Source organism: Pollachius pollachius, assembly GCF_949987615.1.
Source record: "Pollachius pollachius genome assembly, chromosome: 10".
Lineage (NCBI taxonomy): Eukaryota > Metazoa > Chordata > Actinopteri > Gadiformes > Gadidae > Pollachius > Pollachius pollachius.
This window is the reverse complement of record NC_136943.1, coordinates 1761088-1786704: the sequence shown is the minus strand read 5'-3', so window position 1 is coordinate 1786704 and position 25617 is coordinate 1761088. Positions and strand designations below refer to the sequence as shown.

Sequence of the window (25617 nt, the reverse complement as noted above, 5' to 3'; positions counted from 1 at the left end):
GATGCTCCTACCATGGTGGTTTCTGTTATGGAGCCAAAGCTGTTGATGAAGATATTGCAGGTGACATTCACCGGTGGGCCTGAGAAGACACAAACAGACACAAACAGATAGGAGAGAACATCGTTAGAGACTCTGTGGTTACAAATGCACTCATTATTCTGAGAGGATGGTTATGCATAGCTAAGTTTGTATTCACTTTGTGATTTCTCTATGAAGTGACCTCTCTTCCACCCTCATCATTATATTCCTCATACATATACAGTATTAACACACATACATATATTTATGTTTTTTGTTTTTAATGGTGAGACACAATCCATTTCAATCACAGAGAGTCTTCGCTCAAACTAGCCCCATTATATCAATTATTGCGAAGATCCCATAGGCCTACAGCAGCGAGTGAATGACCTCTTCAGAAGAACACAAAAAGATACAGGATTAGAGTAGAATACCAGGTGCCTTTGTGAGTGTTATGGATTCAGATGGATGTCTTGCAGAGTGCGGAGAACTTTGAGATTGTGGAGCACACATGAAATATGGATGAGTCTCGCAAGCTCCCTGAGATATTCTGTTGCAGAGCAGCTCCATCTTTGCCCTGCTTAGCACACCGGCGCGCATGCATGCTGGTTCTGCATGTTAAATAACCGACCAAAGCCCGTCAGACCCCTCACCTTACAACATACAACCTGAGTCTGTTTCATAGCACTGGGCACTTGCAGATCAGGGATGTCAATTACAGATGGGACCAAGGAGGATAATATTCTATTCAGTACTGAAGTAGATGCTTTAATCCAGAACGACTAAAGGTAGATGCAGGCCATTAATAAGTATGGGGGAGGCATGTTGCTCAAGGTGATGGGGGTCATGGCCAGATGGGGGAGTTCTAAACATCACTGTAAGACCTGGGTCTTATTACTTAGCTTATGCTGTATTCTAGTCTTTGCTCAGTCTTCACAATCAAGGGGATGGTGCTTCAGGCTGTCTTGAGTTGTTTTTGGGTTTGACGTCTCTAATCAATTTTTGTTTTTATTGGCTGTTTTTTCAAGTCTTATATTGGTGTTCAAACCCAGTGTCTTTCAGCTGGGATCCAAACACCCTAACCTAGACCAGTGTTTCCCTGCTCCACCAGTATGGTTCAAGTACCCCATCATCCATTCCAAACCAGAAACTCATATAACTCTATTATCCTTTAGATTTTCATTGTAAGTATTATATTAAAATGGCCTCTGCGATTGAATAGAAGAAGCTAAGGCATACTTCTATGTCTGGTCTTAACTTTGTTGATCTGCAACAAGCAACAAATTCATAAAATCGTTGATGTCATCAAAATCTTGACAAGAACTTCTGGAAACTGCTGGGTAAGGAATCACGACGCATCAAACCCAACCCGTGGACGGATGCGTTCATGACCCCGATCACAGCTCCACCATCCCGCACGTACCTTTGAAGTTGGGTCGGATGCGAGCATCATAGCCGGACGTTTTCCCCATGAGCTTGTCCAGGAAATCAGAAGGAGACGAATCTTTTATCTCCTCCTTACAGGAGCTCAGTCTGACAGCGACCCACCATCGGCACCGAGCAGGACGTGACCACCAGCGTGGAGAGGGGGAAGACAACGAGGGAGGCGAGAGATTAGCAGGGAGAACAGAGGAAGAGGGAGAGAGACTAGATGAGACAAGAAGAGGAGAGCGAGGACAGACGGTAACTCCAAAGGCAGTAAGAGAGAGATCAGAGGTTGGGCTTACTAACGAGGAGGACAACTGTCAGTTATCATGTGTGGAGACCCCCCCCCCCCCCCCCCCACAACACAAAACATCTTCCATAATTAAGTGGTTGAAACGGGGGTGGACGGATCCTGGCTGTGGTCCAAAAAAGCGAAGCTATGGAGATATCTCGTCTGGAGCTCCCTGTCCCGGGCGGAGGCGGTGAGAAGAGAGAAACAGGTAAACCCTCCCGCCCCCCCCCCCAACACGCGGCTCCGTAAGCAGAGGGTTCGGATGGGGGTGATGGCTCAATTGAGATGCTTACTGTCACACCGGGGGGTGGGGGATGTAGATACAGGCTCCACAGAGACAGCCGGGGACTCTGGGAGCCTGACAGACGCGGCCATCAGGGCATGCGGAAGCAGGCAGAGCCGGCGGAGAGCAGGAGTAGACTTGTGTGGGTATGTGTGTGTGTGTGTGTGTGTTCGGGGCGTTTGCATGTGTGTCTGTGTGTTTGGGGCATGTGTGAATGTGTGTGTTTTTTGTGAGTGTGGGAAAGCGAGACCGAATGAAAAGGGGGAAGGGAGTGAAAATAATTGGAAAGGGAGAGACAGAAGGAAAATGAAGGAGAAAGAGACAATAAAAGGTGGGGGGGGGGGGAAGGGGGCAAGACGGACCGATAAAGTGGGAACGAGAAAATGGGAAGAGAGAGACCGATGAAAAAGGGGGAGGCAGGAGGCGAGCCCTGTGACAGAGGCCGTGCGGCCTTGATGGATCTCCTGTGTGACGTGTCCCCGCTGGACCGTCGTGGCTCTCGTCCCATGCTTCTGATGCGATTGTTAACAGCTTGCGATCCATCCTGATCCCCGCCTCTGTGAAGTGCGCACCGCCGCGCCCAATTTCCTCTGGAGGGCGAGCCGCGGCGGCGGCGTTCTGAGCCCGAGACACGGAGCTCTGAGAGGCCGTCAGCGCCGCGCTTCAAATCCACAGAGACGTGGGGAGGGAGGATGTGACAACCCTTGGCTGAGCCTCGTGACAGGGACGAGCAACAATGGAGTTTGGGTGAGCCTGTGAGTTAGGATATGGAAAACTGAATATAATTACGTTTGGGTGAGAAATACAGTATACCCCAAATAAGTGTGGTATAATAATTCTCCGCGTGTGGGAGAATAAGGAAAGCAGGACTCAGAGGTTTCCTGTAGTTACAGAATACAAGTAGGGTAATTAAAAGCAAAAAACACGAGCTACTCCCGATAAAGTTTGACTCTCTCCGCCATTCCACAGCAGAACTTCTTGCATGTGCCTTTGAAGATTTCCTTCCTGTTGAGCTATATCGGAGTCCTTCTCATAGTTTGAACTTCAACCACCCCAGTCCGCTTGCATCATCGTCTTCCTTCCACATCTGTGGACATCTGCGTCTTTCTCTCACTTCTTTCTTTGGCCGTCTGTTGGCTACTTGTGAGCACACACAGAGCCAGGTGGGCTCACACCTGCACAACCAGACCTCTACGCTTTCTCTCCTAGAAGGAAATCACTTCTCAATAAAGGTAGATCTCCTTGTGTCTTTCCCAATGATACATGGTAAATGCCATGTATTATTGTGGCACAATTCTAATGGCGCATTCTGGTCGAGGTATTTAATTACAGTAAATATGAACGCGTCCTTTTTGCAGACCGTTCCTTTAAAGCCATTTGTTCGCAGGTACTTCCGTGTGCGTTCAGACAGGAGACTGCCCGGTGTGTATGCCTACGAAAGAGGTGCTAGCAAATCTCATGGATGGTGTCCATTAAATTGCATTCTGTCAAGAGAATTGATCAAGGGTTCACTCCAGGAAAACAATCTCCCGACACTAGCAAAGGGAGAACGGCTTTGCCTGTAAGCCAATGTGGCCACGGCTCCTCTTAAAGAACTATAAATCAACAATTCAATCTTCTGATGTCAGAGCTTTTAGACAAGCACCCATTTTCATTGCTTGATTCCAGTGGAACAGCTCCGTGACATGCAGACCTGACAGTACCTGAGATAGAGAGGAACATCAAAGACAAACCAGGTAGAAAACCACGCTTTGGTTTTAAAATGAATTGATTCACATAAAGGTTAAGGTTTAAGGTTACATTAATGGTTAATAGTGTCAATGTACATTAGCTTTATAGCCTGTTATTATGATTCCTCACACAGGACAAGCCAGGTCCCGTCACACTTTCTCTCACACTGAAGTCTTTTAAAAGATAGCTGAAACGTTTTGTAAGTTCAGTCGTATAATATGTTTCAAGTCATCATTGTAGCACGTGCAAAACATTATCAATCAATCATTTTTAAAATCAATGGGAATTACTTCCCTTCCTATTGTGTGAGCATCCAATCAATAAAATAGTAACCGCATGAACGGTTGGCTCATTGTAATTTCACACACTCTGTGCGAAGCATACGTACAGAACGATGAACGTTTTTATTTATGAGAAAAAATAACCATTATGAAACGCGCATATGTTATGTGTGTGAATAAAACCCAAATGTAAAAATCCTGTTCTACAAAGGGAGGCCTGCTTGCCTCTGACTCTCCAACCCTTGGCCGTGGGGGGTTGTGTCTCCCCCCTCCCCACCGATCTAGCTTACGTCTAAGTCAAGTTACTCATGAAGCGCTTCAGCACCCCCCACGCTCTGATACGATTTGATGGCTATCTGAAAGGCCGAGCCCTGAAGTGGACGAGAGAAGGCTCAGCATGATGAATAATCTCCAGCTGGCTAACGGACCCGTGCGTGAGGTTCCAACCCTCAGGCACTCTCTTCTAAATGGCCGGCTAATGATATGTCTGCCGGTACCGTTTACCTCCCTTCAGCTCCCAGTTCACCACTATCGGCCGTTTTGTTTCACAAAGAGCCCATCAGTTTTAGTCCACGTTTTGATTTGAAACGTTTTTTTTCTGGGGGAGGTTCTGGTCAAAATTGTCCTAAAAAATATCCAAATTGCAAAATACTCAATAACAGAAATGTGCAAGATACCGAAAAAATGTGCTGTATGTTACAGGACAACTGATTAGTCACAGTGTAACTAATTAAGATCTATCAATTGAATGATCTAAATCATAAAACAACATAATGTTCGTCAAACAACAATCATGAAAAATAAAATAAATGTAACATTTCAAAGATGTGTCTTTAAGGCAATACATCTGGCCTACAAGAGACAATAATTCATTTCCGGATAAAACACTTTCTTCTGCAGGCTTGTGTTTCAAAACCCCCAACCGTTTTTACAGTTTGGCATGGCAGATGCTTATCCTGTGCCAAAGCGAGATTAAAACCTGCAGGATTTCCGTCTGGCAGTCATCTTCGGTACGGAGTCTCTCGTCGGCACTGACTCACTTGTTACCTGTCAGGGGTGGGGCTCTGTCTGCAGCTCATCATGACACCATGTGGAGACAGAATACCACAGAGCACAGAGCCTTTCCAATGGAGGTTTTAGTTCTCGCTTTATTGTTTTCATTGTACTTGCAATGATCTGTTTTAGCGAAACATAAAAATATGAATTATTCTTATTCTTATGAAAATCATGGCTGTGTTATGGTTGTATTTTGGGGGGGACGTAATCAGCAATTCAGAGGGGGTAATGGTGGGGGGGGGGGGGGGGGGTGGAGAACAAATAGCACCTCAGTCAACATAAAAGGAGCAAACACATTTCTCTGGTGTTCTCTGACTCTGTGCCTTCATGCTAACAGGGCAGTAGGATAGAGACACATTTTAACATTAATCCAACAGGATTCCTGAGCCAACAAACAGGATCTCGGTTTATGGGAATGTGAACCAGATAAACGGTCTGTGAGCATGAAACGGTAGCTACACACTACTGGCTTTAGGACTACCTCAAAGTCATGCTTGAACGTGGTCGGGTCGTGATAGCTACTAGTTCATTGATGCACTAAACTGAATGCCAACCATCAGAAGGTTTGAGCCATGTGGATTTAAGAAAGCACATAACTTTAGCAATACATACACATGATACTAATCAAATATAATAGCCATGGCAGCATTGGTAATTTATATATATTCATTTATGCTTATTTACTACTTACTACTATAATTCAGCAATATCACACGAGGAGATTGCTGTAACACTGAATTTCAGGGCGCGAGTATCTTTCTATGACAGAAATCACAGCCATGCTACAGAGCATTTTAAAGTCATTTTGGTTTAGGAAGTTTTTCCAACCGAGTGAAAGGCCCGGAAGAATCCAAGTGGCAGCCATGATAAGAGCTGGCCGAATTCTCTAAATGCTAAGGAAAGGGTCTTCAATGCCTCTTTCTTATCTCAGCCTTAGCGAAAGGTAAGGAGATAATGCCGTCCCACAATTCCTTGCGGCAGCCACATTTAAATGGAAGAGCAGTCAGATTGTCCTCCCACCGCGGCTATCTTCTCCTAAGTCCTCGTGAATTCTCCTCGACATCTTTTCTTGACCCTGTTACGCTTTCCTTCAAGGTCAAGGAAAAGTGGTTGGGAAAGGACAAAGGATGTCATTTTTGGTCTATTCTAAAGGAGCCAATATCAGCACTCGTGGAATGCCTCTTCACATCATTGACTTATGTTGAGTTCAAGGGGAGAGCATGGAAAAAAGCAACACAGCTGTCCCAATGTTAGCCTCATGAGTTAGCCCCTAGAGCGAGGGACACATTTAAAGAGCGTAGGCCCATTCCTCATTCTACAATCAACTATACTGTAGGTGCAGTGTAAGCATGGAGTTACATCCTAGTAGTTTGAATCAACATCATAAAACTGTGGAATAAACAGTCCAAGTACCTGGCAGGTACACTATATCTTCCTGCTGCTCAATCCCCATTCTAGCGGCAACTCACCAATCCCCGTGCGGAATTAAACCCAGTCAGAACCCATGTTTATTCCTCCACCGGAACAGGAGACATATGCTGGTAATTGTCTTTCGTTTGGAGACTTCCGATCAGAATAGTGACTCAAATGGGACCGTGACTCTGTTCCCCAGAACACAGGAGCAATAAGGGAAATCAGCGCCATTTAGACGGCCACGCATGAACGTTACACGTTCCTGAGGGGCATTAGCATAATGAAAGCTGAACGCGAATAGGTGGCCAGCTGGCCATCAGGATGGGGCTGTCGTTTGTCATACCTGTGAGGTACTTTACTTAATGTCCTCTTCAACATCTGATTCTCAACTGCCAGCTCAATTTATACTTCTGCAATTGTCGATTAGGGTCTCTGCCGTACCGCTACGGCCAGAAGCATCAACCTTGATGTTGGAGACAGATCATTTTACCATGATCTGTATGATCAATAAAATCCAAACTAATGTGCACTTGAGAATCTGATTTTCCAGTGAGGGAGTTATTTTGACAATGAGGTTGAATACCTAGTAATTAATTTCACTTAGTATTTAAATGCTTGAATAAATAATGACATTTATTTGATCCTCTATTCATTTGCAAATGAGTGAATATTCAAACAAATATTTTGTGTCCTTCGGTTGAAATGACTGGAAACAGGATGTGAATGACAGGAAACAGGATGTGACTCACAGGAAGTAGGAAGATAGTTTAAATGATCAACACTGTTGTTGTTCTTTAATTGTTTAGCTTGGCTAGAAAGCAATGGCTCTAAGTTTATTTAGTATTCACTTAGTCATGAAGTCTATTATTATCGTCTTCTTGGATATCCACTATGGTTGGCAATCTAAGTGACTTTGAACATAAAAAAACACCTTTGACACTGACAGATGTCTTGCCAAGAGTACATTTATCAAAATCCACATTGAGCTTGAAGGTAAAAACCCCCAACACCTGCACAGACCTCCTCTCTCTGTCAATGTATATGATGGCCCGTGGCTATGGCTTTTCCCTTTTGATCAATGAGCTTCAACGGGAAATGGGATTCGGAGCACATTGCCATTTACACTTGCACGTTGTTCTTTACAGGTGTGGTGAATGGTAATCCTGGTAATACAGGGACACCAGCAGCTGTCTGAAACACGAGATTGATCTGCGTAGCAGCAGGGGGCTTCTGACAAGAAGGAGTGTGGCTACATGAGTCATGGCCACGTGTGAATGATGGCAACATGGAGGCTACCTGCAGGCCAGCTCAATCCCTCCAGTTTGCCATCAGGTAAGCAAACAAACACACAATCACCGAGGAGGGGTCTGAGTCTCACCCTGAGGAACTGAACCAGGATGGTTACAGAGGCCATGTGTGATGAATGCATATGAGCGAAGCCAGTATAAAGGAACCCCACAGTGGCAACACACAACCATTAATGTCCAGTATGTGCTAAATAAAAATCCTAAATGATAATAATAATATTAGTCCTTTGTTTCATCATAAAAAGGGTTGCAGGTTTGGTACGCAATGGTGAACATAAATATATAATCTTAGTGGGTATTTAGGGATATTCGAGGAAGCTAAGGGGGGAAATATGAATGACGTTTGGAATCTTTTTGAAATCGCAAATCACCCGTTTCTGAGAAGAATTGTACGGCTTAACTTATTGCCCATATTTCCAGTTGATTCGATTTGAGATTCAAGGTTCCGTCCACCACCTGTTCAAGCTCATCGTTGAGCAATTGCAAACTTAAGCTCCAGCAAACTGCAAAGTGCAAGACTTTTCGTTGCATTGACAGGCGGTGGGCTAGTAGCACACATCAAAGTGAGATGTTTACTGTGTTTTTTTTAACATCCTCTCTCCGTGCAAACTGTTCTTAATCCCCTTAGTGTTCGGCTCTAATCGTTTGTTTTTTGTTAATAAAAAAATAATGACTTTAGCCATGAGCCAATGTTAATGGGAATATTAGCTGCCTTGAAAATATACTTTTCACTGCCTCACTGCAAACCCTGCGGTTTAATGATTAGGAATGTAGACTAATCCACACTAACACGTTAAGCAAATCGGCACTCACAACGAACTCTGTCGTCTGCGCGTCCTCATTTGTGAGGTAATCTGGGATCTAGTGGGAGGGAGGCTTGGCGTTCTCCCCGGAGCCTCCCGGAATGAACCGACGATGCTTCCGTGATCCCATCGCGGCGGCTGACGGGGACTAAATAGGCCGCACTCGGATGACAGTTTTACACCCGTGATGGCTCTGTCTCTCCTCTGGAATGAGAAGCCCGCCCGCCCGGTGTCTGCCCGCCCCCCCTCCCCCTCCAGGCCCGCTCTGTTCCCCTTTCGCCCATTCTCAGGCAGCCAGCACTATGTCACACACACCCCCCCCCCCTCTAAGCACTTATTACATGATTCTTTTCCCGTCCAACAGCCTCAATCTTGATTTGTTTTGATTAAAATCGTTTATTGAGACAAGTCGCAGAGTACCGGATGATCGACACTAAGACATTTCGGTGCTGCAAGAGTTTTCTCTCTAACGCAGCAGCTTCCCCCCACATGCTGTGGTGGCCTTCAGCTGTAAACTGGGGAGAACCATCTTTCAACTCATTGAATAATAAAGCCTTTTTCATACATATATTTGAACCCAAAGGACTTATTAAAACCGTGATAACACCAACACCACGGCTAGTGAGCTAGTAACATCCCTTTGGTACTGGTGTAGTGGCTAGGGTGTTGGGTATCCCGACGGTGTCGGATTCAATCTCCATAATCCGGAGTATCGTGGCTCACCCCTATAGGCCCCTTTAACGACACATCAGTACATCATACAATTATAATAGAATCATACATTTAAGACATAAAAAGTAAAGGGTTGAATCAGTGACTGATATATCCACTGCTTCTCAAGAATAGCTGACAGACAAAAAGTTGGCAGGACTCTATCTCCTTGCCATTATCGTTCTTCACCCTGAAGCGATCTGAAATACTGCATTATTCGAAAATGTGGCAGCAGGTTAAAGAAAATCTTCAGAAATGGGATTGCCCGCATTATGGCAGTGAGGAGATGAATCGGGCAGGAAACCCTGTTCCCCAGTTCCTTGACGCCTCGTATCTCCCGTCCTGTCAGCGCCGGGCAGTATTCTCCATGTCTGAGATCTGATATCAGAGTGGATTTGCTGCTGTCAGTCTGTGTGAGAAGACGCTAGCTGGATTTCTTGATAGCCAGAGAGAGGAGCCTTGACTCACAGCGTGGGGGTGGCTGTGATGTGTTCTGTGTGAAGCTTGAGAAGGACTGCAGAGCTATCTTCATGCACTGGATCTGACCACGAGCCAAGAACTGGACTTCAGTACAACTCCTACCACAACTTCTACGAAAACATTACTACTTTAGACTCTGGCCAGATTAATGTCAAAATTCGGCATCCACAACAACCAGTATAACATCTAATTAAGGAACTTTGAAGTAAGCGATCTATCACAGTAATTGTTTTGAATGCACCAACCTTGGTGTGAGTAAAGTGGTGGAGTGTGGCCACAAATAAGACATAAACTCTGTGATCAAAGAAGGGCGGACTCTTCTTGATCTCGTCAAGGTAATGAAATGCAGCGATTAGAAGAGCGAGATTAGATTTCCGATGCGATTCAGCCGTGTGTGTGTGTGTGTGTGTGTGTGTGTGTGTGTGTGTGTGTGTGTGTGTGCGTGTGTTCAGTGGGCAATTGCTAGGGATTCATTGGCATGCATCTCCACATTTCTAGCTGATAACCCATCCCCTTTCCCACACACACCTTTTTAAAATACATGGTGATTTCTCTAGCTGGGCTTTCTGCAGAGGGGTGTGCGTTGATACACCGTAAACATATCATTAGAAGCTGAAGTCTGCTTGTGTATAATAGCCCTGCTATGTACCTGGATGAATATGCATGGGGACCACAGCTATCATTGCCTTCCATGTTAACTGCCTGGTGTGATTTCATCTTTGTTCTGCGTCCCCGTGATTTGCGTACTGTCCAGTAGGCAAATCGCTCGCATTGCTTTGGTATTTATTTGATCCTCTTCCCATACCTCTCTGCTCTGCGCAGATATTCTCCTTCTGCTTCCAGGCTGATTGGACTCAGAGGTTTGCTCCCTAACACTGAGGAGGAAATGATGTTCTGTGGCTGTTTTCCTTTCTCTCTAATGTGGCCCCCGGGGGCCGTATTGCTTATAAAGCGCTAACAGAGGGCCTTGAGAAGGCTCTGTGCCGCCGGGAGAGGCTGCCCTCTGGTAATGAACACACAGCTGGTTGAGCTGGCTCACACAATGGGACCGCACTAACAATAAGGAGAAAGAAGATTCCTTTCATTTATAGGGAAACTTAGCATTGAGGTAACAGAGCCCTTCGCAATAGATATGTACGATGCAATCAAATGGACTGCATTAATGAAGCGCTTTTCTTATCAGTGGCCTGTCAAAGCGCTGAACAATATCGCCCAACATTCACCCGTTCATGCACACATTCACACACCGACGCCGGTGTCAACGACGCAGGGCGCCAGCCAGCTCGTCGGGAGCAGTCAGGGCGAGGCGCCCCGCTCAGGGACACCTCGACACTCGGCTAGGGGGAGCCGGGGATCGAACTATCAACCTTCCTGTTACCAGCCAATCCGCTCTACTGCGTGGGCCACATGCCGCCCTATTAGGTAACTTATAACATACCATTTTAAGGTACATATAAGGTACAAGACAAGAATGTCTTGTACCTTGTACACACAGAATGGACTCACCCTTACGATTTAAGGGCTTATAACAGTCCTGCTCATCAAGTTATTCTGTGTCGTGAGTTGTAGCAATACTTCCTTGCAACATTCTGTTGTTACCACCCTCGAAAAAACTATATTTTGCACATAACAGCGAGAAAAGAGAATCAAAAGATGGTGGTCCTGACCCTTGATCTGTTTCACCAGCCAAACTGTTGGATGAAGGCCAGAGAGAAGCCAGATCTGCCCAGGGCTTTGCCAGGGAGAATCAGTGTAACACGGGTGTGTAAACTACCTGTCAGGGACCTTGGTGATGCAGCTGACATAGTAAAACACGGCTTTGACTGTGTAGTATGAACTATAATCCTTGGGATTTCTGGCCTTTTCCAAAGAGGAAGGATTTTGGTTAGTGGGTTCTGCAGACTTCTTGTGTATACCCATGATATCGCACAGGCATGAGTATTAAATGGGTTTCCAAATGTTATTTATCAAGGCAATCCCTTTTTTGTATTAATGTTGCTCAGTAATCCCACAAATTTAGATATTTTGGGCCCCTTTCCAGCAGCTATTAACTTTTTTGTAATCCCTCAAAATGCCTGCAATAATTCCCTGCAATAAACAAGGTGAATGCATTTCCCCACTTCAAGTTTATATTTGTAATCCTGCATCTTGTCAGGGTGAGCACTGCCATTACTCTGTGTACAGGATGTTTCTAATTACTCAGTGAAAGGCTGCTTTTCTGAAATATTGTACAGTGAGTTGCGTGAGCCATTAATTATTTAGCTCTAATACGAAGCAAGGCTAAGCTCCACTAGATGGGGTTGTGTTAAGGAAATGAACCTGTAATTCATGAGTTACTAGTGTATATAAATATATAGATAGATAGATCGATAGATAGATTGATATACATTTATAAATAGATAGATATACATATGAAATTGATATATATAGAGGATGGATAGAGAAGGAGATAGATCGATAGATGAGTCTTTAGTCTCAGAGGCTCGATTCTCAAATGCAAGAGATTGAGGCCAGCACAAAGAACAAACTAAAATGGCGTTTGGAAGTCTCTTTGGTCTCTAAAAGTTTTACAACAAGAGGATGCAGCGTGTAACCGTTATGGGTCCTTTGGCGCAAAGATACCGGGCAATCTCAACAAAAAACTAAATAAATATCAGAATAAATAGTTTGCGAAGAAGGCAAAATGATTACCCCCAGTGCTAGAATAACCTCAGCCTTTTCCAAATGTATTCAACCAGTGTAGCTCATATATTGGGCCAAGACAAAACAAACCATCTTTCATCCAGTGCGGATGTGATACCAGCAGTATTTCAAACGACGATTCAGGCACTTTATAGGGTGGCCAAGAGACAAATGCATTGACTTTATGGTAGGGCAAGTAAGATATAGAAGGCAAAGATAAAGTTGTATATCTCTGCAGAGGTGTTATGGATAGGTTTGAGAAGAACAGGGCCTACTGTGTTGGGTGAGATAACGATAAGGATCTGCCATTGGGGTCTGACTCATTGATGGATTGATTTGGTGTGGAGCTCTGTAATAATTAAACTTGATGTTTTTGTCTTTATTTACACGGGAAATGTTCTGGTGTTGTGATCAAGTCCAAACCGTACATTAACCAACGTTTTTGTTTAGAAAATAGCATGTACTAAAATGCTTTAGCCTAAGACACTAATATACAATAGAGATGGTGGTTGCCTGCTTGGTTAAATAGATCATTTTAGTTGTTTAAAGTTCCCACTGAGCATACCTTGACTTTTTTGTACTTGGAGGTAGTTTGCGATTTCCTTTTGTAAGTTGTCTGGAACCAACAGGACATTTGCAGCTGAGTTCAAATTGGTACCACAATAAATGTGTAAAATTTGTATTTTGTGTAACGCCTTTTTTTTGTTGTTAGAACTCGATTTTTCTGATAAACAGAGGTTTGAAAATAACAGGTTTTAAGTTTTGAAGATTTGCATAGCAGTTCTCCAAAGCAAAAGTCCCAGTCATGGAAGAATAAAGAGAATGGTGGACAATGAATACAATGTAGATTGCTAGGTAAACTTCATTATAGCTTGATCAAATATGAATCATTAACTATCAGCAGTTTGGAGCTCCAACCCACGGGTAGTCAAGCATTGACATGGTCACATAAACGAGAGGGGACGGTCAACAGATCACCAAACATTTTGTTTCTTGAGAATAGAAACAGTGAAGGATTGTATAAAGAGATAAAGCTTTATACATAAACATTCAACAAAATCCCAATTAACTCATGAAGATAAGCTCCTTTCTTCCCTGACGAAATCATTAATTACTGTTTCAAACTTAAACGTCTTTGCTGACTATTGAGGTCAGACTATATCATTTTCCGTTTGAAATTGGTACAAATGCTTAATTTTGCATGTAGGCCTTTATTGTATCCTCACTAATTGACAGACTTCCCCATAAATATATTCAGTTACCTGTAAGTTTATTATCTTTGTTTAGAAGTTAATGAAGGAACGCCATGTGTAGATAATTCATCTATTTCTGGAACACAACAATCCTGCTCACAGCCCGGGCTGGAAATGCACAACAGTACGGTAAGTGTTCAATCTGCCGTTCTGCTCAGAACTCCATTATGAATGATGCTAACTAAACCGCTCTGCAGAATAGTCCTGCTTGTCTAGAAGTTCTATCAGTTGAACTTAATATTCCTGGAACGAAATTGCTTCAACCTTGTGATATTGCTGATCCTCAGAGAGCATCGGTCTCTTCGGTCTTTCCCTTCTTGTCCAAATCGCTCTGTAATACATGCAGATAAATACTTGAGCCAATACAATCCAGGTATTTCACAGCTGCAACTTGTATACTCGGCGAATAAGTTTCCGCCAATTATAAAAGTGTCCCAAACTACCTTATCTTTATGATTTTGCTTTGCAAGGTCAAATCGGTCGGAGGTGGTAGAAAGCCCCTAGGCAATGGATTGGGTGCTGTGGTTTTACCCTTGAGCAAGGCATTCGCCCTCTCCTCGAAGCTAATGATTAGGGCCGCTAATGGCAAACACACCAATATAATCATCAAATCTCCAACGGTGGAGTGCAACACCCCACCAATCAATGAGGTTATATCGCTATGGAAACTGATTATTGGCAAAAGCCTATTGGTTATTTTGCTGTTGTCATGGAAGGGATCAGAATGTGACTGAATGAAAGCATTAGGGGTAAATTGGATAGTTATCTCTCTAGCCCTCATAGTCATTGCCTCAGAGAGGGTTGGCAATCACACCACATTTCCTTGACCTTTTTATGGTTTGAGCTGATAAGTGCTTTTCAATTGCATTTACCACTTCCATTGGTTGGTCAAGTCTACCAGTTAACTAATGAAATCAAGCAGATTGAGCAGGGGAGCTCCTCGTAGCCTGCTTCATGGTATTTTCTGACAAGCCCAGTTGCCACCTCAACGATCCGACTCAGATTTGCCCAAGTTCAAAGGGTTATTCGCTGATTCGTGGTTTAAAAAAAATATATTGTCTGTTTTTCTGCCAGTTTACACGTCATGACGGTAAACGGAATGAGTAAGCAAGTTGCAGTGACAGACACAACATTACACGAGAACCGATGCGAAAGAAATATTCACCCGTCGCAATAAAGTGATCTAACTTCAAAGGTCCAGCTCTCGGCAATCGCCTCTCTTTTTTCCCTTTTTTATACGTCAGCGTTTCAGCTACCAGGTAACACCACTAGTCCACCAAATAGTTCCCGGGTTTAAGTGTAGGTAAACCCCATGCGTCCACTCGAATTCAAACCCCATAAGATTTAAAAATACATTTTTGTCCGACAGTTCTCGGATGGACGGGGGCGTTGTTATACCTATGGTTACAGCCCAACCAAAACGTTGGTACTCTTTTAGCACCGCCGTTGTGTCGGTGAGTTATAATGAGCGTCGTAGTGTATGAAATGTGCCACAGACTGTGGGGGTTTTACTATCAGTGTCAACCCTCGCTGGGACGCGGGCGTCAGCATCAAACGCTGCAGCAGAGCTCCACGCATCCACACGCTTGGCCACTGGTGTCCATGGTTGTGAGGTTGAAGGGCCACAGTAAAGGCACTGCAACGTCACGAAAATGACCACGTCCCACTCATTTGAAAACACCGGATGGATATGTGGCGTAAAAGTCTCCATAAACAGTTGTCCTTTTGAAATCAGAAACATATTTATTTATTTCAGTATAGTATTAATAATTTAAATTTTTGCCTAATTAATTTATTTCATAGCGTTATCTATTCATTTATTTAATATTGACTCAAATGGCATTCCATAAAGAATAACATGGATTACTATGTTGACCATCATACAAGACAACACTGTTTAAAACTTGATACGGTTTTGGGTTCAGCGCCCTTTTAAGATGCTTTATTACGGAGTGTGACCATTCAATACTTTCCAGCTTAAACTCGGTTTGACAAGATCATTACAGGATGGATCAATCAACAGTTCCTGAATCAGGGTTTTGTGGGTGGAAGACAATCACTCCAATCAATTGTATACAGTTAAGTCAACATGCACAGCTTGAACAGATCTCTTTACTTCACGGCTCGATGATTTCGCCGAGAGGTAACGCTTGCCCGTCAAGATTTTGTTATGTTGGTCTCTTGTTAAATACATGGAAAAAAGCCTGTGTTTCTTCTTGGATAAGTTCTCCTTTCGTAATTATTTTCTCTTTTCTATTGTTAATATATAATGGAGGTCCAAAAAAGAAAGAGAAGAGAGACTTGAGTTTGTTGTTTCATTGCTCCCATAGCCAAGTTTAATCATAATGAACTGAACTGTCCAGGCTTAATACCATGATGGAGGGATTTTTAATGGGTTCCATTTCGTGTTCCTAATTTCAGCGCACATAATTATCAACACCACGTGTATCCAAGTGCTGCCTTGGTCAATGGTCATTGACTGGAAACGCTGGTAAGCTTTTTCGGTCACAGAAGCAGATTCACTCAAATATCAATTTAGTGTTTTTAATACATGTTGTATTCCCTTTATACTTTCTCTCTTCTAAACTCTGGATATACTTTTACATCTGCACTTCAAAGATCTGCATCCTTTGTGCTGAGGTCTAAAAGGAAAGCATTATATATTTGTGATCACTATTTCTGGGATGTGGCGCATTTTAAGTTGTTCTACATTAATGGGTAGTGTATCTAATTAATATTATTCTTGTCCTCATTTCTTACAGTTGCCCGCCTTAATTAGACAAGAAAATTCGCTGGAGAGCAAACAGCCTATCAGTCACTCTGCTCATCGCGGATTAACTGTATTTGCAGAGTAGCTCACGGACATAGCAGCAGTTGATGGCAGGAGGGGTAGATAAAAAAGAACAACTAAATGATTCCTTGTACCTCTAGGTTCTGTCAAACTGGTGTGCACCGAGTGAGCCATGAGGCAGAAGTTCCTTCCCCCCTCCCCCCCAAAAAAAGAAACGGAAATAGAAAATATTACATTTGGGCTTCAGTGAACACATGCTCTGCTGTCCCGAGGGAAGACGCTTAACCGGTAGACGGTGTTGCACTCTGATGATATTCCCTTTCCAGTCCGACGCTGCCTAGTTACCGGGGAGTGTCTGTGCACTGATTAGAAAGTTTACATCGGGCTCATCCGCATCAGTCACACATCATAGTAAACCTTATTTTGGTAGCTAGGGGTTCGGATTTCACTGGATGCAGCAACATGGGAGCCTGGCAGGCTGCCCTGTCGAGTAAAGCAACCCCACCACTCCCCAGGCCCCGAGGACGTCTAAGTGTAGGGTTTCTAGCCTTACGCCACCATTACACCGTGCCTCTTGATGTCATGAGCTGAGGTTGTGTTGCTATTAAAGCCACCTTACATGGAGAAGGGACACATCTCAATGTACGTTACCCAACCCCTTGACATTTATCTGAGCAGTCTGGAACATCTCACCCGCAGAAGTCCCCCCCCTTCAGATGTAAGGGGGGGAGGGAGGGAGGAGGAAAAAGGAGAGGAAAAAGGCAGCAGTTGGGCACATTTCATATCCAAGCAATACGGAAAGGTCATGCGTGGTGTTGGATGTAATGGACTGGGGATAATCAGCCCCATCTCCGCGGCTGGATGTGCCAGCACAGCTGCGAGGAGGCTAGTTCGCTAGCTGGATAAACTATCACTGCCAACATGCGCTGCTAGTGCTTGCAGCGGAATAATCTGTCTGCCCCGCGACATAGTAGCAGAATTAGACCAGACTGCCCACATGCAATTATATTGACTCATATCAAGCACGTTTCCTGTCCTACTTTTAGTCGAGATGATAGTCGAGTAGGGCCTACGAATGCAATGTTTAATTTAAAGAAAGACAACGACAAAACAGTCAATGATGTATACTCGGGCTGAGCTGTGATCAAACATGTACCCATAATGAAGTTTAGGTCAGTCAATTCAATTTTATTTGTATAGCCCTTAATCACCATTACAGTCTCAATGGGCTTAACAGGCCAATTATTTATGATTTCTTAGGTCATGCCCCTTTGACAACATGGCCTAAGACCCCTCAACTGACTTAGTCTTCAAAAGTAATCTGTAGGCAATTTAAAGGATGGTTTTGTTTTCCTTGATTGATAAAGCCATCCCTGCGGTGCTGACCCGAGGAAGCAAACTGTCTCGCCGGTCTCGTCTAACTTGGCTCTTTTCTTCTTTGTCATTAAGTCACGCAAACGTCCCATCTGTCTTCTCTGCTCCCTTTGTCCTTCTGCTCCTCTCCATCGTAGCCACCTGTGTGGGGCTCTCCCTGGGTAGTTGGAGAGAATAGAAGACAGCTAGCCAGAAATAGTTGAGTGGCACTAGCCGGAAATCAGTGAGGTACCCTTCAAACGGGGCAGATAACTCATCGCCCCAGTCTGGAGAAGGTCTCACAACTCATACATGAAATAAAACTGTGTTGCAAGTTTACTCTTTTCCACAGTGTTTAATTTCAGACCCCACTTTGTTAGTGCTAAGGAATGGGCTTGTAACGCCAGCTAGGAATATATCACAAATTTAATTAAAGGGCTAAGCACGGTGCTGTTGAAGACGCAGGATTGGGTAATGAGTGTTTACATCACTCCTGAAGTGTCATTCAAAACTTTAATGCATTTTCGGCTCCACTTAAAAAAGCCTGTGCACGTCGGACACGAGACGTCAGTGGGAACACCTGTGGCGTTTACCAATTTTAAAAAGTAAACATCTCCTGGAGTGTACACTAGCCTGGTCCTTCTCACTTAATATTCAGGCGTAGGATCCAATCCTTCTCCAGCGCTACAGCTGCCTATTTTATAAAGACTCAAACATGTGTGGTGGATATATTACTAATTGGAAATGGTAAAAGGTGCAAGGCCTTCTTCGGGATTCCTTACTCATCAATGGCATGCAGAACACAGTGATATACAAGAAGGAAAATTAGGTCATGTGTTCTCAACGTTAACAATGAACAAAAATGCAGCCATGGCTGCATTTTTGTTCAATGTTAACGTTGAGAATGTTGCAGCAGTTTTGCCACTCTATCCGCAAAAACATGACCTAATTTACCTTGTATAAATGAATTGGGATTCGGTTCAGCGCCTTTAAAATGACTGCACACTAACTACCAGATTTCGTAGTACTATGAAACACTTACAACGTACAACACTTTTTAATGTGGCTTTAATTGCCTTCAAGGGTTTATTTGAATTGAGCTTGCAATCTTGCAAGATTGGAATTGCAGATGTATATATAAACCAAATATTATTTCATATATTATTAAATCAACGATTGGGGTTAGGAGAAAAACAAACTCCACTGTACATCCAAGTGATAATGAATATAGCAAACTAAGAAAATCTTGAAGGGCATTGTCAAATACCTCTGAATACTGATGTGCTTTACTTGAGTGCATTCCACTATAGCTGCCACAACCACACCTTGTGAGACTGATTAATAACTTACTGAGCCACAAACTCCCAGGATCCCAAATGCACTTCAATACATTCACCTAAATGATCCGCATTTGTTCCTTCATATTCAAATCAAATCCAGACTAATTTCAGCCAACAAAAACTCGTTGCTGCCTCCTCCCATCTCTCCATGGTTCAGCTGGTACCCATTTAGTATGATGGACCCCATTATCCTGAGTCACCCTCTCGATTCATTTGTTCCCCCACCGTTGTGCTGTTTACTCCATACTTTTCACTCATGGATGCAAATGCATAGTAAACACACACACACACACACACACACACACACACACACACACACACACACACACACACACACACACACACACACACACACACACACACACACACACAGGCTAGGACCAGAGGTGAGGAGAACAAGGAACTGAGATTCTCTCTCCCTTCTCACTTAAGCAATTAGTCCTTCACTTGCACTACTAGAGAGCACACACACATTGACCAGCTGAACTAGTATAGCCCACCCATTGCAGCCCTTATGGTCTGCCGGTGGATGACAAAGGATGCTTGAATGCTTACACTTAAACACACACCAGCACAAACTGAACCAACTGGGCGGTTTAAAAAGATCCTTGAGTGTTTCGGTTTTTCAGGGAGAAGGGTGGACTCAAAAACAGAAAGCTGCACTGAATTGAGAGTGGGGGGGGGGGGGGGGGGGGGGGGGGGGGGGGGGGGGGGGGGAAGTCAAACAGGCCTTTGACTTCCTCATAAGCCGGTCGGGAGGTGAGCAGCTCCAGGCAGGCCGGCCAACCTTCAGAGTTGGTTTCCTTCTGAACGCACTCTTGGCTTGAATTGGCTCCAGAGCTCCTATCGTTAAAACACAACGCCAAACACCAACGCCCTCTCTACACCCGTAGATATCAAACGCAGTATTCTGTTCTCCTTCCCCACATCTGCCAAGCGATCTTCCCCACTAAAGGCTCTCATTACTAGAACCCTGGCAAGCAAACACACAAGCCTGTCGCACTCCACCTATGCGGCTCCATTACTCCACCTAGCTGGCTTCCAGGTGGAGTAATGCAAACACATAGGTGGGGGGCAGCCAGGTAGGGGGAGTGCGGTGGAGGCCACGATGAAGGTGGCTTTCCCGGGCTCCCCCAGACACAGCATGATGATGATGATGAAAATGTCCAAAGCCGGTTTTTCTAGAGTTTGAAGTTAATGATGCATGCAGATGGTGCTCCATGCTGCCAGGAGATCTCCCTGAGAGTGTGTGTGGTGACGGCTGGTTTAACCTGCCTACACTGATCTCTCAATGCGCAACAGGTGCGCAGGCTCACCTAGCGCCCGAGTCCCGTCAGTCTGAATCGACTCTTTAGGACGTCTGCACTCGCTGCACAGATGACGTCTGCATCGTTTTGCGGTCATTCTTCGCGAAACTGCTCTCTCAACGTCCTGCTTCCATTCCTCATGAGTTCTTTCAGAGAGCCTCTGGCTCCTATTGGCTCACTGCTCTTCCCCAGGCTAAAGATCTGCCCTTTCAGGCTCTGGTCCTGTCTGGAGTCACACCTGCAGAGTTGGGAGGTTGGTGGGTTTATGCAGAACTTCCTTCCCCAACCCTTCACTCCTGGGTTTGACCGGGCATGGGATAGGGAATGTGGGTGTTGGGGTTGAAACCACAGAACATTGCAATTAGGGGATGAGTTAAAAAAAAGGATGGGTTACAAATGTAAAGTCAGAAAGAGAGCGTGATTCGAGCATACAGGGAAAGGGAGAGAATAGCAACAGTCTGGAGCTGAAGAGCAGACAGAGATAGATCGCTCCTGTTGGTGGCAGACATAGCGGCAGAGGAGCAGAGGCTCTTTGTTGTGTCTGTCTGTGCACGTTGTGTCTAAACGGTTACCCGAAAACGGCGCTGATTTTCCAACAATAATCAATGAACGCGTCCGGAGTCTGTGCGTCTGGAGACGCGCGGAGGACGCGTCTTTTGGCGAGCAACGTGAACCACTCAGCGTCAACAAGTCACACAAATCCCCGACACCTTTCCGTTTGTTGTGGAAATTGATTTAGTCTCTTTCTTTATTTTGCTTTTTGGGAATATAGTGCAAATGTATGGCTAATAAAACCATACTGATGATCGCGATTCCACAGGTAGTTGAAGAGCAAAGCGTCTTTAATCTGGGAACTGCGAATCATTTAGTCCGGCGATCAGGAGATAAATTTCATTTGAAATACATGTGGTTCGGTTTACACACTATACTCTACTATCAGACTGTGATTTAAACCAGGATTGAAATTATCCCAATGACTTTATGTGTGTTTTGCAAAAGAGTTCAAGGATATATCCTCTTTTATTAACAAGTCAAAGGGACTTACTGATGAGAATCCTTCCTTTGTTTGTTGGCGTAGAGCCTTTTTGGTTTGCAATTAACCACAATTAATGAAGATTTATGCCTCGCTCTACAGGGATCAATACGCCTCCATTAGCCCCATAATAAGGGAATGACTCTTTACTGTTTTCTTAAAGTTTAAACTCATGATCATAACGTTGTCATAACATTTTAAACATTTCAAACCTCCCCACATCTTCAAACCAATGTGTCTTACCTGATGAAGCATCCTTGGAAAAAGAAGAAAGACAACGCATATAGAATCCTAGTGACCCGTGGGAGCATCTCTGGCTCAGTCTATCCCAGCCGTCCTGTTGAAATAACTGGAGTAATTATCTTAGGAATCAGCAAATCCACTGAGCGGCGTGTGAGACTGGGAAGAGGAAGGCATCGTCTCACTGAGGATCCAAACTTCTCCCCTCCCACTGAGTCCAGGGGGCTGTTCACCACAGCGTCGGTTGCGTCCGAGTGGGTCCTGCAGGCAACTTTTGGCTGGGTAGTTTAATCTTTATTCTTTTTATATCAAACTCGGTGTTTCTATGTCCAGGTTTTTTGTTTTCAACGAAAATCAGGTCGCTTCGAAGATTTGATATCGGGAAGATTTAAAGAAGCAGTAACCGTGCCGTGAGCTGCCGTCCACTCGGCGCGTAATTGGCTTCTTGTGGGAGAAAGGGTGGGTGGTGGTCGGGTGGGGGGTAGAAGGGGTGGCCGGGAGTAAATGGGCTGTGCCGCGAGATGTCACGGGTTAGATGGCGAGAAAATGAGTTTCGATAATTCCCTCACCCATTGATTTCATTTCCACTCCTTTGGCCACACTCTCAAAAGGTGGAGTTGTACTGGGAATAACAACATAACACGTTATGAAAAAAAAACACAAAATCATCTTAAAACAAATTGCATTGCACTGATATTGTGTCAGTGCAATGTAAGGTTATTTAAAATCAATATCGTTTCCATGAAAGTAGGTGTTTGTGTTCCTACCAGTACAACTCCCTTTTATAATATCATAAAGAGTGATTTAGTGTTCAACATTGGAGCACATGGGTTTCTGTTTCGCCCTGAATGTTCTGACGGTCTGCAGTGTTAACCAGTTCTATGATGGGCTCGGAAAATGGGAAATCAAGGCGTTGGCCACTGTTTCATGAACAGATAAGGTGCTGCTTGTTTTGCGTGGGTTAGTTGGGGGCTGATGTGTAGATCAACACAGCAGATTATCGCTTCCTCAGAATTGTGATCTCCCTGTCCAGTCATGAAGATGGATTAGTTCTCTGTAGGAGTGACCGTGACGCAGGAGGTTCGATTTGGATTTCATCGACCTTTCTGATTGGTTCCCCCCCTTATCATGTCATTTATCGCTCGTCACATATTAATTATATGCGTCTTTGCAGTATTCGACCTTCTTCCACCTTTATTTTAACTAGAGAGATCATGGAGGAAGCATCCTCATTTGCATTGGTGAAGAGTGAACAAGTGACATAAAGCAACGTTACAATGCTGAAAAACAATAACAATACATGAATACATTAATACAAATCTGAAAGGAAACACACAAACAAATCTGAGTCGTTGAGCTGTTCCAGCCCTGCGTCCCTCCGTCCTCTTCCCCCTATGGAGGCGAGGTCTACTGAAGATGTTTTCTCAGAGGAACCCCCCCCCCCCCCAAGCCCCCACACTCCCACCGGCCCTGCCTGGTCGTCTTCAGCCAAACAGTGCAAACAAAGCAGACGGGAAGAGGGAAATAAACAGGCAAAATACAAGGGAAAGTCTGGCGAAGGAGGTAGAGGAGAGAGTGATGGATGTGGGGGTGAGGACGGGGTAGGAGCAGGAGAAGAAAGACGGGAGAAGGGGGAAGGGGTGGGAAGACGTTATTGTCGGCAGCGGCAGTTATCGAGCACGGAGCTGACGCCGTCGTTTCCTGCACCGAAGGCGGGGCCGCCCGCACGCCGACCCGGATGGGCTGCCGACATCTGGGGCGGAGGAGACATCTGTCACCCGTCGGAGGGGTGGTGGTGGTGGTGGTGGGTGCTGTGGGTAGGGTGGGGAACGCAGTGGGGCGTGTGTGGTGTTGGCGTGGGGTGGGTGGGGGACGCGGCAGTACACAGACCAAACATAGACGTACTTCAATGCCCCACGTTGTCCATTCACTGGTTGGCTGCCATGTTAAGGTTTGTCATAGTTTCTACGGGGCTGAGACGGTTGCTATAAGCCTTTGCGTCCTGACGTTGTAAAGACATGGTTAAAACAATCAAATCAACTCCCTTCACGCGAAGGGTATATTCGTCTAAGTACTTTAACGAGGGAATATAAGCCGTGCCACTCACTGTGTTGGAATGACAGCCAACAGGGAAGGGCAAAGGAGGGGGGGGATGTAAAATGCCAGCACTGTTACCTAATCCTCTGCTCCTTCACCTCCAACGCTCCCGTGATCCGCGGCCCTGGGGGTTAATGTCTCGGTTGTCATCAAAAGGTCACATCCCTGCTGCGGCCATCATTCTCCACCTGTCTTTCAACACCGTCCTTATGCATCCCCACCCTGGGTTCAAAACGTCCTCTCTCCGCCCCTTAGCATCGAACTACGTGTTATACTGTACACTAAACAACACCGTGGCGTTTGGTTTGGGTTTCGGTGTCGGACTATTTGAACCGTTGACGATCAAATGATCAAGTTAATTCATCAGTGAAGCTGGATAGGGAAAGGGGTTGTTAAAAGGCTATTACTACCCTGTGAATGGCTTTGGGGCATCGCCAAGGGTAATATTTAGCCATTGGACACCTCTTCAAGAGAAAGGGGTCCTCGCGTCGGCCCCTTCAAGGAGACTAACGCCCCAGCAGCCTGCCATCCATTTGTCATGTCGTGCCGTCCCTCATCCAACTACCTGCACCTGTTACGGCTGGGTGTGGTAAAGCTAATATCTAATCAACCGGGCACTTTGTGCTGTAAGCCGGGGCCCCAATAACGTCCCCTTGTCCTGTCTGCTGCCTCGGCCCGCTGCCTTCACTCGGCATTAGATCTTCTCTGGGAAGAGTGAACTCTAAAGCCGGATCAACCGCCGTTTAGGAGGCTGCTTCTGCGTGCCTGGTTCTCTCCGAACATGTGTGGCACACCGTCCCGACCCAGTGGCCCCCTCCTCCGAGGCCCGACCCCTGGCTTGGGGTCCCCCGGGAACCCTGGCCCCCTTATCCTTGGCAGCAGACTCAATAACCCGGCGCGGCGCTACGGGTCTCGCTGAACACGGCGGCTTTGTGCAGCAGCGCGCGCTGTTTACGGCCCAAAGCGGCGATTATCTCCCCCCCCCCCGCGCGCTGTTTACTTACACACGCACACGCACGCGCGCACACACAAACACACATGCACACGCACACGCACGCACACACACACACACGCACGCACACATACAGATTGTGTGTCCGATGTCCTCTTTGATCCATTTGGTAAACATCATTTGGGGATGTTATTCTTAATGGTAATTGTGAGTATTAATAACCACAGCACATTAAACCCTTTACAGTGTTTTGCAGCGTCATAGCTTTTGGTTTCAATTTGAGGTCAGCTGACTTTAAATCTAATATTGGTAAATTGTTTTATTACGAATAACAACCATATTGTGAGCTCCTGTAAAGCCTTGAATTTAAATCTATATCTATCTTTATTAGAGGGGCAAATTCTTTCCCCATCACTTCCTTTTAAAAATTCCAAATATGTTAACCTAAAGCAAACGTCAAACGTATAATGATTGTCTATCTTCAACCCGGCTATAGGTCTCGGAAATCACACTGTAACCCCCCAAAAAAGAAAGATTTCCTAATATATTTGAGTAAAGCTATTGAAGGGAATATCCGGCCTTTGGAAGACGCTTCATGCTTGGTCATATCTAACCGCCTCATACATAAATACAACACCCAACCCATCTCATTCCTCCAATACTCATGGCATCTGCTCAATTACATTTCCATCCCAAAACACTTTACTGCAGGCAAAGTTTACTATTTACGAAAGCCGAAGGGTTGGCCAATATTCCTTGTACCTCATGT

At 44.9% G+C, this 25617-nt stretch overlaps 1 protein-coding gene across 1 annotated transcript in view; it reads right to left on the bottom strand.

Moving 5' to 3' along the window:
* The window catches only part of glra4a (glycine receptor, alpha 4a), a gene marked incomplete at its 5' end in the record, with an annotated part of 35014 nt that extends 13144 nt beyond the window's left edge, over window positions 1-21870 (bottom strand). Inside the window, 3 exons of the mRNA XM_079745506.1 lie at window positions 12-79; window positions 1442-1551; window positions 21803-21870. Coding sequence (XP_079601632.1) covers window positions 12-79; window positions 1442-1551; window positions 21803-21870 — 246 coding nt within the window. The remainder of the gene's footprint in view (window positions 1-11; window positions 80-1441; window positions 1552-21802) is intronic.
* Between the last annotated feature and the right edge of the window lie 3747 nt (window positions 21871-25617).